This window comes from Mauremys mutica, chromosome 12, assembly GCF_020497125.1.
Source record: "Mauremys mutica isolate MM-2020 ecotype Southern chromosome 12, ASM2049712v1, whole genome shotgun sequence".
NCBI classification, from domain to species: domain Eukaryota; kingdom Metazoa; phylum Chordata; order Testudines; family Geoemydidae; genus Mauremys; species Mauremys mutica.
The window spans coordinates 5,502,065-5,515,252 of NC_059083.1; the positions used below are offsets into that span (position 1 = coordinate 5,502,065).

General features: G+C 50.1%; 1 protein-coding gene across 1 annotated transcript; it reads right to left on the reverse strand.

The window, feature by feature from the left end:
* Positions 1–2,134: 2,134 nt before the first annotated feature.
* LOC123345585 lies at positions 2,135–13,188 on the reverse strand. The gene is made up of 7 exons (XM_044982567.1): positions 12,619–13,188; positions 10,841–10,869; positions 10,089–10,147; positions 8,539–8,637; positions 6,669–6,853; positions 4,662–4,768; positions 2,135–3,340 (listed from the first exon to the last, which is right to left on the reverse strand). The coding sequence occupies exons 1-7, from the start codon at positions 13,171–13,173 to the stop codon at positions 3,187–3,189; spliced, it is 1,188 nt and encodes a 395-aa protein (XP_044838502.1). The 5' UTR covers positions 13,174–13,188; the 3' UTR covers positions 2,135–3,186.

A 13,188-nucleotide genomic window follows, 5' to 3' on the forward strand; every position in this document is an offset into this window, starting at 1 on the left:
CTTCCCCTCCATCCCGGTAAGATTGCATAGCTAAATGCTCAAAACTCAGGAAATGAAAGTGTTAAGGCTCAGTGTATAACCTTAACTCTGCCCCTTTGTGCATATGTGTTACAATACCACCTTTAATCACATGTCCTGTCCCTGTGCATCTGCATTGCTCTCAGGGGTCACCATTGTGTACAGATGACCTGAGACAGATGAAGTGAGTGCACTGGTGTCAGACTACAGTGAGCCCAACTGACGGGGCCTTAGGGTTTGTAAAGTCTTATGTCAAGATTGTGAAGAAAGGATTTTCATCCTCTCTGTACAAAGTCTCTCTCAACAGGAAGTTTCAGATTGCGAATAGCCTCATTAAACTGCTGCCAGTCCATAATAATTAAGCTTGGCAAAATTCATTTTTTTAAATAATTTTGATGGATAATATCGATGTTTAATTTAAAGCATTTTTTCTATTTTTATTGATTTTAAATTTTCACAGTTGTGGAAAATTCTATGGGGTGTCAGACAATAATTATTTCATGACAGCAGACATGCTATTCAAAAAGTTAAAGCTTTATAACCGTTACAACACAAGCTGTTAGCATCACACATCAAACTATACAATGGAAATATCCTTAAATCAAACGCTAAGATGTTCTCCAGCAGCAGTTTTCTTACTTTTCCTATCTGTAAATTTCGATTGTTTTTTTCATCGGTTTGTGTGTATAGGGTGAACTCGACGTTTACTGACATTTACCAATTAAAAATCTAATCCTTCCAAGCTTAATCAAGTTTTTCTCACTGTGAATAATTTTTATGTAATGCAGTGAATAAAATGACTCAGATCTGGACTGAGCTATTGACTTTACAGAGATAGACATAAGGAGTAAATGGAGAATAAGAATGAGAAAGAAGCAGCTATATAATGGTACACAGCAGGCTAGATCGGAGGCTCTGAAACTCGTGACTAGCGTTGGGAAGGCCATTTGCAGTGTTGTTGTAGCCATCTTGGTCCCAGGATATTCAAGAGTTCAAAATCTTGTTTCTCTCACCAACAGAAGCAGGTCCAATAAGAGACATCACCTCACCCACCTTGTCTCCCTTGGGAAGGCTGGGCAGTCATGGGATGCTGAATCTGTCTTTTTCCAGCTGTTGCATTGAATTATGTGACGAAGTGGGTCTGTTCTTAATGTTTCCTCTGAATACTGTGTGGGCGCCTCAGTTTCCCCTATGCATTTTAAGTCTCCAGTGTGCATAAATGGCTGACCCTCTCTATCCTGGCAACAAATGGCTGGGGCCCTTCCCTCCTTGCAAGGATAGCTAAAGGTGAACAAAGAGATCAGATGACCTCCTGGCCTGGGAAAGAGACAAAGGCCAGAAAGGAGGAGCTGGAGGGGGTTTCAGTTTGGAACTGGGGACCTGAAGTGAGGGCAGACGGGGTTGTCTGGCTTGCTAGGCCCCAGAATGGACCTGGCTGAGGGATCCCGTTCTCCGTACCTACAAGCTCTGTTTTAGACCGTGTTCCTGTCATCGAATAAACCTGTTTTACTGGCTGGCTGAGAGTCACGTCTGACTGCAAAGTGGGGGTGCAGGATCCTCTGGCTTCCCCAGGACCCCGCCTCAGTGGACTCGCTGTGGGAAGCGCACGGAGGGGCATATGCTGACTATGCCAAGGTCAGACTCAGGAGGTGAAGCCGTGTGAGCTTCTTGCCCTGGAGACAGTTGCTCCGAGGGAGCGGAGGCTCCCCAGAGTCCTGACTGGCTTTGTGGGGAGCAGTTCTAAAGCATTGCCTGGGGACTCCGTGACAAATTAAAAGTAAGAAATATACTCCTGTTACAAAAACAACCAGGAGTCCGGTGGTGCCTTAAAGACTAACAGATTTATTTGGGCATAAGCTTTCGTGGGTAAAAACCTCACTTCTTCAGATGCCTGGAGTGAAAGTTACAGATGCAGGCATTTTATAAAGACACATGAAGAGAAGGGAGTTACCTCACAAGTGGAGAACCAGTGCTGACAGGACCAATTCGATCAGGGTGGATGTGGTCCATTCCCAATAATAGATGAGGAGCTGTCAGTTCTAGGAGAGGCAAAGCTGCTTTTGTGATGAGCCAGCCACTCCCAGTCCCTATTCAAGCCCAAATTAATGGTGTTAAATTTGCAAATGAATTTTAGTTCTGCTGTTCCTCTCTGAAGTCTGTTTCTGAAGTTTTTTTTATTCAAGTGTAGCTACTTTTAAATCTGTTATAGAATGTCCAGGGAGATTGTAGTGTTCTCCGACTGGCTTTTGTCTGTTACCATTCCTGATGTTCGATTTGTGTCCATTTATTCTTTTACGTAGGGACTGTCTGGTTTGGCCAATGTACAAGGCAGAGGGGCATTGCTGACACATGATGGCATATATCACATTGATAGATGTGCAGGTGAATGAGCCTCTGATGGTGTGGTTGGGTCCTCTGATGGTGTCACTAGAGTAGATCTGGGGACAGAGGCGGCAACAAGGTTTGCTACAGGGATTAGTTCCTGAGTTAGTGTTTTTGTGGTGTGGCGTGTAGTTGCTGGTGAGTATTTGCTTCAGGTTGGGGGGCTGTCTGTAAGCGAGGACTGGCCTGTCTCCCAAGGTCTCTCACAGACCAGTACAGGACAGACAGTCCCAATTTTTGGGGCTTTTTCTTACATAGGCACCTATTACCACCCTCCCCCTCCTGATTTTTCACACTTGCTGTCTGGTCACCCTATCTCCTGGCAAGGATGAATTCCCAGCAGAGAGGCTGTGAAGGTTCCTTCCCGCTGGAAAGAGCAGGGTTGTACTCCGAGTAGAAGGGCTGAGGTGGTTGGTGTGGCAGATGGACAAACCCAGGTGTAGTGGAAGATGCTGGAGTGTGGTATGTGCTATATGTCATGGGATTATAAAGATTGTATGCACTGGAGTGATAACTAGCTTTGGGGCTGTTGTTATGGATTATTTGCATGATGCTTTTGTAAAGACGCTTTAACCAAACACAAGTTACAGGGCTCAACATGGGGTAAAACGCTGGCTCTGTCTTGAAAATGTCAGTGTTCCTGATATTCTTCCCGCTAAAAATAATCAGAATAGATATTTTTTTTTTAAGGAAAGGAAGGGGTTCTCTTTATACATCACAGAGATACAGTAAAGGGCACAAACAAGCTCTATTTTTTCCCCCTTTACAGATCACTTTTCAGTGCTGTTAAAACTTCGAGTTCCTGTGCGGGGCATTTTGCTTTCTCGCAGTATATCCATCCCGTTTGCTGCAGATCCAGCGTCTCTCTAAGCCGCAACTGACAATTCTGGCATAGTTATTGCTCAGATAAACACAGTCACCTTCTCCTTGGATTTCAAACCTGTAATGAGAGGCAACAATTATAATTGGTCAGGGGCTCCCCCTTGCCAATGCTGTTTCCTGAATGGCAGGACTTGGGGAGAGGGGGCAGGCCTCCTGGCTTCCTGCCCAGGGCAGGTGAAGTGTCCAGGGCTGAACACAGCTGCCTGGGCTCCCTGGGTAGCTCTTGCCACAGCCTAGGGCAGTGGTCTTCATATTGTGGGGCACACTCCTCCAAGGGGGGCACGGCGGAACAAGTGTAGCAGGGCCTGGGTCAGCTCCCATGAAGGGTGGGAAGGGAGTGACACGGAGCCCTGCTCTGCCCCCAGTTCTGCCATGGCCCTGCCCCAGCTGTGGCTCTGCTCCCACCCACATCTCCACTCCTGGCCATGGCCCCAGCTGCAGCTCTGGCCCTGTTCCTGGCCCCCAACCACGACTTCGGCTGCCGGGGGGGATGGACTGGGTAAGAGGGGGGTATGGCCAAAAAAAGTTTGGGGACCCCTGGCCTAGGATAACCGTATGTCCCGTTTCGGCTCTGGACGTCCCAACTTTTTTTTGGCAAAACTGGGCATTTGTCCCATTTGCTGTTGCCGATTGATCGTCAGTTTGCAAGAGCAAATGGGACAAATGCCCAGTTTTGGCAAAAAGGGGCTCAGAGGGGTGTGAGTGATGGGCTAGGGGGAGACAAACAACGAGGCTCGGGCTAGCCCTGTGTGGGGGAGGGAGGGCGAGTGACTCAGGCCAGCCCTGCGCAGGGGGAGGGGGGCAATCCGCTCACCCTATCACAGCTGGGCTCTGGCTTCCAGCATGGCCAGGAGGCAGGACCTCGGGGGAAGAGGCAGAGCAGGGCGGCAGGGCCCCAAGGGGCGAGGGAGAGGAGGAGCAGGGGCCAGGGCCAGAGTTCCGGGGCTCCTGCGGTGGACCCCAAATTGGCTGGGCCAGGACCCCTGGGCATGGCCCTGTCGGGCCATGTGTTAATCCACCACTGCAGGGAAGTGTTAGTCCCATTCTACCAGGCACAGCGGTCAGTGTTCACCGCTCCTTCAGACATTGGCAGGCACTCGGCCCAGAGCCCATGTACCGGATCTTCAAAAGAGCTCAGCTCCCACGTCGGCCTCGTCTGTACTGGGTTTCTTTGCACTGATGAAACTACGTCAGTGCAACAGCGCAGTGTAGATGCACTCTTCCCTTACTACGTGGATATAGTGACAAGGGTGCAAATTTCACTAGGGCAGGTAGGGCATTAGGACTTCAGATTTAAGACAGAGTCCCAGCTTAGACAGTCATTCTGGAATGCATTTTCTTACCATCTCTACTGCAGAAACACAAGAAAAAGGACTCACAGGTTGTTGAATTCAGTGCCATTGGGCCATTTCCAGGGCTGCTCTTCTTGATTTCTCCAGAGACCAATCCAGTGGTCAAAGAGGCCTTTATATCGTAACATGAAAACCTTTAGAAAAGCAATGAGAATACGTATAATAGTGTGGCAGTAACAGCACTATAGCAATGGCCCTACTAAATTCATGGTCCATGTCGGTCAATTTCAGTCATAGGATTTTCAAAATCGTAAATTTAATGATTTCACATATTTAAATCTGAAATGTCACGGTGTTGTAACTGTAGGGATCCTGATCCAAAAGGGAGTTGTCGGGGGGGGGGGGGTCACAAGGTTATTCTAGCAGGGTCGTGGTACTGCGCTGCTGCTGTTGGTGTGGTGCTGCCTTCAGAGCTGGAGAGTGGTGGCTGCTGGCCAGGAGCCCAGCTCTGAAGGCAGAGCAGCAGCAGCACAGAAGGATGGCATGGTATGGTACTTCCACCCTTACTTCTGCGCTACTGCCTGCAGAGCTGGGCCCTCCGTCAGCAGTCGCTGCTCTCTGGCAGCCCAGTATGAAAGCAGCAGCGCAGAAGTAAGGGTGGCAATACCACAACCCCCCTACAATAACCATGCGACCTCCCCATAACCCTTTTTTGGGTTGGGACCCCCAGTTTCAGAAACGCCCATCTCCTCTGTGAAATCTGGATAGTATAGGGTAAAAGCACACAAAAAAACCCAGATTTCACGGGGTAGACAAGATTTCATGGTCCATGATGCATTTTTCACAGCCATTAATTTGGTAATTCTCCTCTGTTCTGCCCAGGTAGAGGACTACCCATGGAAGGGAATTACGACTCCCAGAATGCCTCCCGGCCTTCTCTGTCTCCTCCTGTTGAGTGCTTGTTTTTGCTCCACAAGTCAGCATAGAAGGGGAGTTTTCCGGGCTGCAATTCATTTTGTCACCTCAGCGGTCAACTACGACGGAGAGTTCTAGAGGATGTTATACAAGTGCACGCAAATAACTTGTTTAAAAGATAAATAATTTTTCTACAGTGAAAAAATATTTATCATTGTATTCCTTTGTGAGGCGTTACAATGCAAGCATTTGAGTGTGTGACATTAATCTGCGGGAAATGTATCTGAACCAATTCGGTAACTGGTTCACTTGGAACTTGTTTGAACCATCATTCTAAATTAGTGACTGAAGCAGAGCCGAACTGGAGGGCGAGAAAATATTGATGAACCCTAACCAGAACTGAAACAAAATTTTTAATGGTTCAACTCCCTGGTTCTTTGAGCAAGGGACTCCAGAGCTATAGCCTCCACTCCACTGCAGGCCTAGGGTGGTACCTGGCTGTCTCCTTGTAACAGGTTCAGCACAATGTTGTTTTACGGTGAAAGTTGCCCTACCAACTCTAAGAGGCAAATTAATTCAGATGAGCTACTATCAGCAGGAGAAAATTAATTAGCCTCTTAGAGTTGGTATGGCTACTTCCACCTTTTCATGCTCTCTGTATGGATCTATATCTCCTCACTATACGTTCCATTCTATGCAGCCGATGAAGTGGGCTGTAGCCCACAAAAGCTTAGCTCAAATACATTTGTTGGTCTCTAAGAGTACGTTGGATTGGCGGGTAGTGATTGATCTATCGGGGATTGATTTATCGCGTGTAGTGTAGACGTGACAAATCGATCCCTGATCACTCTCCTGTCGACTGCTGAAATCCAGCTCCGCGAGAGGCGGAAGCAAAGTCGACAGGGGAGCAGCAGCCATCGATCCCACACCACAAGGACGTGAAGTAAGTAATTTTGATTCGATCTAAGATACGTCGACTTCAGCTGCGCTATTCTCATAGCTGAAGTTGCGTATCTTAGGTAGACACCCCCACCCCTCCAAAGTAGACCAGGCCTAAGGTGCCACAAGTTCTCCTGTTCTTTTTGCAGATACAGACTAACACGGCTGCTACTCTGAAACCTGTCATTAATTCTATCTGGTGCCACTTGACTGCAATTACAAGGAATCTGCATCTCTTACCAGGTCCTGAAAAGTGTCAGTCACAGCCAGGGAGGCGTTAAGTGAAGAGCAGTGGTTCTGGCTGTAGGTCCAGTTCCCTTCGGTCGCTGAGAAATAGTAACACTTCCCCAGGTACCCGACCCAGCTGTCTGGGCAGTTGGGGGCGTCGGGTTCTTTGGCAGCCAGAGGTGAGTTAGATCTTCCCACTAAAATGGAGAAAGATATGGTAAGAGACTGTTCCTTTCCCCCCGTCTGTACCTGCAGGGCCTGGGGGAACAAGGGAGACTCTGAGCCAATCCCCCCTCCTGAGTCATGTGGCTTTAAATTCAGCCTCACCACAGGATTATTGGTGTGGGTTTAACATTGACTAATACACCCCCTATCCCGCACCCCCCCACACACACCCAGTCCCGGTTATCTCCCATGCACCCCCCAACCTACACCCCATCACAAACACCCACCCCAAACATACACCTAGGCCCTGCGCAGTTGTCCTGGGGGGCTGGTGCTTTGCTTTCCAAATGGGGCAGGGGACGTGGGAGCGCAATGCTGAAGTGGGGATGTAGAAGGTTAACTGGCAAGCATTAGGCTTACTGGTTAACCGAACCTTAACCATTAACCCCAGTGGCCAGCCGGCCTTAGCAGCCCCTACTGCACTGGGACAGCCGGCCAGAGGGACCCCAGCCCCAGCGAGGTACCGGCTGTGAGACCCCGGCTGCGGCAGGTGGGGTGGGCTGGTGTCCACGGCAAGTGGGCCGGCAGGACCCCCAGCTGTGGGAGGCCAGAGCGATCCCTGCCCCGGCCATGCCAGGCTGGCTCGAGCGGCCCTAGTCCCGCCAGGACAGCTTGAGTGACCCCAGGCCTCAGTTATGGCCATGGTGGGCGGGCAGGCGGGACCCAGCAGGCCAGAGCGGTCCCTGGCCAGGGTGGGTGGGCTGGCGGGACCTCGGGCTGGGAGGGGTGGAGCGGCCCCAGCCCCAGCTGTGCCATGCAGGCAGGGCCCCAACTTGTGCACTGGATGTGGTGAGCCATCTGGTGGGACTCTGTCTGTGGCGGCCCGGGGAAGCCCGAGCCATGGCCATGCCGGGGGGACCCCAGCCCCGCAGCCCCTGCTGCCTTCCCATCGGAGGGACCTCGGTTAACCGGTCAAATGATATAATTTTAATTGTTTAACCAGTTAACTTTTTAAACCAATATTTACATCCCTAGTCCCAACTACCCGCATCCCTCTCTGAATGCCGGGAGTGTGTGTGTGTTTATCTTCCACCCCACCCGATCCCGCGCTTCCATACAAAGCCGGCCCCACCACCTGAACCCAGATCGCTCTGCTCTCAACCCAGATCGGGGCACCTGCCCAGCGGGAATCCCCTCAAGGGGAGGAGCACTGCACCCCACGGCCAGGGGGTCCAGGATCGGGCCCAGCTCTCACCTCCCGATGCAGGTCCCCTTGCGCAGGGTGGGCTGGGCAGCACTTCCCCATTCCCACAAGCCTGGCTGTGGGGTTGGTGCTCCCCAGCCCGAGTGCAGAGCCACCTCCCTGCCTGCTGCATCTTGTGCGCCCTGCTGACCGCTCTGCGCCCCTGCTTGCAGCACCGGGTCCGCCTCCCAGAGCTCCCCTCCTGTCTTGGTGTCCAACTCCTCCTGCCCCGCACTGCACCCCAGTTGCTTGGTCACCTCCCCAGTCCCTGACGCCTCACCTCTCTCATCGCTGCCAGCACTGGGGAGTCTCTGCCTCTCGTGGGCCTCCCCCGGGGGGCAGTGCCCTCCTCGCAGGAGCCTCCTGAGCTGATAGCATCTTACACCCACTTCGCTTTTATCTCTGTGCTGCTGTAACTGACTGCACAACGGGGAATCAGGCCCGGGGTCTGGTTAGTCAGGGCTGGGGACTCACCTCCAATAAAAACACTAGCGAGAATTGCTAGCACGAGGACTACGATGCACCCTTGATAAACTCTTTCTTTAGGGATCCTGTAGTTACCCAGCTGGAGATCTGAAAAGACAGAGCCAGTTTTAGTCAGACTCCTTGGGTTTTGTTCTTGACATCTCAATGGGTTCAGTGGATAAGGATCACGTAGGAGAAGGGGAGACTTTGTTAAAGATTCAGCATCCTCATCCCTTTGAAGTGTGAGTTCACAATAAACACTCCTGAGACCTCTCAGAGATCCTCCAGCAAAACCAGACTTGACACATCTGCTGTTCCTAAGTGTCTCTGACCGACCCTCCTTTGTTTGCTCTCAGTCAAGTCAGTTCTTGGACCCTCACCTTCACTGAAGCCTGTCAGCCCTTCACTCTTCGGGCTTGCGGTCACCTGGCTGTCTTCTCGGAGGCAGCCCGGTGCCGGCTGTCACCACCTTCTATCGCAGCCTTTCTGCCTCCTTTTCCTTCTCTGCTTCTTTCCTTCATAGTAGGCTTCTTTCCTCTATTGGGCACAGCTGTGGGCACCTGCCTCCATGACTGGCAGCTGTGTGGGGTTGTGATCAAGCTGCCTGTCTGTAGACCCCATTGCAGCATGTGAAGCCAAAAGGCCAACCCCACCCCCCAGATAACTCCCTCCAAATCCCTGGTCTGGCAACTTTATGGGGTGAGCTGCCCATCTTCTTCTCCATGGCTCAGGCTGCTGTGAGCCCATCCGGCCCACGCACCACTCAGCTCCTGATACCCATTTAAGGCCTCGGTCCCACTCTTCAAAGTGATTAATGAATCAAGCCCCAGCTACATTAAAGACTTAGAATTATGGTCGGTGAGCTGCCAAGACAGCCACACTCCTCTAGGACAATGCACAAATGTCACGAAGTCCAGGACAAAGTGGGTGAGAATGGGATAAAACATTGTCGGTCAAAGGGTCCTGACTGTGGAACTGACCAGCAGAGGTCAGTCAGGTGAATCCAGAATCTGACCATCCCTAGGAAACGCTACAAAACTTTCCTCTTTGAAAATGCCCTTCTGCCACAAGAATGACATTCACCAACCCAGACACCCCCTTCGATCCCTAAACCCCAGCTCATGGCCCCCTTCTACCCAGTAAACTGACCCAAACACCCCTTCGACCGCAAAACCCAAACCAACCTAAAAAGAAAACTCTGAAACAAATCCACTTTAAAAGAAAAGTAAAACCTTTAAACAAATCAATCCCCCTCAACAGAGTTTTGACCCCAACAAGGGAGATGAGGCCGAGATTCCATGCAATCTACTAGGGACTTCGCCATTGCTATCGATTTGATATGGAAGGTGCCCAGATACTATGGTGATGGGAGGCAGAATGAAACCCATGGGTAGCTTCGCCTTTCCCCTCATTCTTTAGCAGTAGGACTAGAAACGCCCTGCCAAGTCTAGTGAGTTTTAGTCCTTCAACTATTTTAGAGCATTCTAGGGTATTTTGGCTCACTGATGGCAGCAGATTTCTGGCTGTGGGTGGGGAGGATTCAGATCACTTTTCTTTACCTGGCTTGTATGCTTTCGTTTTGCTTGGTTTCAGAAAATTCTCCTTCTCTTCATCACACCTATCCAAGGCAGAAGAAAAAGACTGACATTAGTCATCCGACTGTTCCAGACTGTCATTCAGCCAAGGAGAAGGAAGGGGAAAGTTTGAAAACTGGGGTGCCACAAGTACTCCTGTTCTTTTAACAAAACCTCCCACTGCTGGTCGGGAATGGATATGATTTAATATTCCATGTGGAAAAACCTCCTCTACAGTAAGAGATCTCTGAGGCTGCAGCGCAAAGAGGCTGGAAATGGCAAAGTTATGGCTCAAAGGTTACTTCTAGGATCATAACCCTTCAGGTTTGGATTATTGTCATGGGCAGAGCTGTCAATGTTGTTTCCCTGTGAAAACTTTCTAAAGAAATGCTTTCAAATGAAAATATTCAGTGAAAAGATTTGACTTTTCAATGAGAAATGAAATGAAAGGGTTAGAGCTTGGTGTGTTTTTCCCCACACTGAGCCTACCGCAGAAAAGCGTAGAGCAGGCAGTAAGATCATATAGCAAATCCTGATATGTAGGACAACAAAATTATGAGTGATTACCAGTCTCTATATATGCCACAGAGAAGGCTTTTGCTTGAGGAATAACTGTTTCTTATAAAAAAAGGGGGAAGTGGAGAGAATTGTCTATTAAAGTTAAAAACTTACAGGATGAAAGTTTTTTCTACACAATAAAGATATAATTGGGGGGCGGGAGAGAAACAGCCACTCACCTGCTCTTGGTCTTGGGCCTTATGTTAGCCTAAAACAGAAAGGAAGAGAGAGATGCAGTTCTCATTCTACAGAAATATGCCAGGAGTGTAATACTGGCTTAGAACTGATCACCAGTTATGGGGCCTAGTCTATAGACACATGCACTTAATCCAGTTGATTTTACTTCCCACCGTTTGATTTTCTGGAGCACATCTGCGTTCAGACACTTCTTTTCGTGAGAAGTTCCCTATTTCCATTTTGCTTGTCACTTAAAAAAAACTGACCGAAACGTAACCTAAACAGGAAGCTTTTATTCCAGAAGAAGAGTGTCCACACACAGATTTGCACAACAGCCAATGGTGTGAATTAAAATCCAGTTAGTTATTTTGGTGCGTGTTTGAGTGAGGGCAATGGGGGAAGAGGAATACATTGCCTGGATTTTGCAGTTACTGGATACCAGACACTAGTGTAAAAATGTTGCCATTCCCTATTTCTGAATCCCGTTAATATTCCCATCCAAAAAGCTTTGTTGAATCATGTTTGTTAAGTGCTGTTTCAATCCAAAATCAAATAAAAACCCCAACCCCAAAGTTTAACAATTCAAACAATCCCATTCTAAGGGGATGTAAACAGTTCCCATCCTGGTGTTAATAGCTCACGTACATATAACACCGGAATAAACAGAGACATGCTCACTGAGCACACCCAACCAACCTTAACTCTGCCCTGGAAGAACTCGCCAGCAACTCTAAAGGGTACAAGCAGCCTAACCCATCATCCATCAAATGTCTGAGATTGGGGCGGGGGCCCTGCATAGGAGCGGTGGGTGGTGTCTGCTGGAGTCACGGACAAAATGGCTGCACACCATTTAAGGTTCCATATCTGAGATGCAGCCATTTTTATTTATTTACACATGGATTAGAGTTGGGTGAGTTAATATCTGTACTTGTGGGGGAATTGAGAATGCGATATGGGGCCCTTTCCCTTTCAGGAGGCACTGGCTCCCATCCTGGCTCGGGGAGGGGTGGGGAATGCGATATGGGGCCTTTCCTCTCTAGGGAGCGCGAGTGTAGCTGTCAGTTCTAGTTCAGCGTTAGTGTCTGTCTTCTTCATGTCTCCGATTTATTGTCTGTGAAGCTGCTGGGGCCCAGAGCTCCATCTGCTCTCATTTGCCTGTGTCCCCTCAAGTTTCAACTGAATGGGGGTTAATTCTTCCCAGGCCGGACTGCATGTCGCCATCTAAACCTATAGCTTGCAATATCCATTTCTGACTTCTCCTGTCACTATTGCCCATGGGTGCATTGCCCACTCACAGCACACAAGGCCAGTGCCCCCACGTGGGGGGGGGTGGGGGGAAGAGTACACTTTACCGGGGCCTGGAGGCTCTGCGGGGCCCGGCCCAGGCTGCAACCCCCATTACCATGTGTGTGGGGGGGGGGGGCCTGTGTTACAAGTTTGCACTGGGCCTGAAAAAGTTATGCTTGGGTCCTGCCCAAGGTAAATGAGAACACAAGATGCACCACTGGGGATCTAGGCCCCAGACTGTCTGCTGGTGAAAACTGGCACAGCTCCATCAAAATCAATGAACTGCATCAATTTTATACCAGCAGAAAAACTGGCCCTTGGGACTCTGGATCTGCCCCCATCAAAGTGGGGTAATCCCACTGACTGTACCTGCCCCTGCCCTGGAGAACAATTCTCCACAGGGCCTGGTTCTGCGCTGCCCTGGATTGACAAAGTGTGAGGTTGGGGGGGTTGGTCCATCCCTGATTTCCAGGGCCCTGACCCAATTTCCTACCTTGTGATCCTGAGCAGCATCCTCCGCGCGAAGTACAGTGTGAGCTTTGTGAGCCTGGGACTCTCTGCAAACCGCACAGATTGGAATCTGATCCTCTTCACAGAAGAATCTGAACGCCTCCTTGTGTGTTTGACAGACTCCATCGTCTGTGGCTGGTGTTCCCGGGGCTGCGGAGTACAGCCCTTTGGCCTCTTGGGCAGCACATCCCAACTGCGCATTAGGGACTAGCTCCCTCTCCGAACAGGCGCCCCTGCACTCAGGGCAGACGGGTTCACACTTGTCCCAGCACTGACTGATACAGACTCGGCAGAAGTTGTGGCCACAGTTTGTAATCACCGGGTCTGTAAAGTAATCCTGGCAGATCGAGCAAATAAATTGATCCAGGAGCCGTCTCACAGTTTCGGGCTCAATGGCAGCCATGGCTGCTCCAGCACAGACAGATGTTTTGCGGGCATCACAGTCCGAAAGCAAACGGGCCCACCCGCTTCCGGCGCCTACAGCTCCGCCAGCCGCAGCCTGCTGGGGAGAGGGGTTTGCGCAGAGCAGCTGCCTCATTACGCGCACGCGCCA

Excerpts from the sequence above, each read along its gene's own strand:
- LOC123345585 (XM_044982567.1), bottom strand. The coding sequence starts at position 13,173 with ATGAGGCAGCTGCTCTGCGCAAACCCCTCTCCCCAGCAGGCTGCGGCT. Across the intron at positions 10,870-12,618 it reads ATGCTGCTCAGGATCACAAG|GCTAACATAAGGCCCAAGAC; the intron begins GTAGGAAATTGG and ends TTTCTGTTTTAG. Across the intron at positions 10,148-10,840 it reads AGGCCCAAGACCAAGAGCAG|GTGTGATGAAGAGAAGGAGA; the intron begins GTGAGTGGCTGT and ends TGCCTTGGATAG.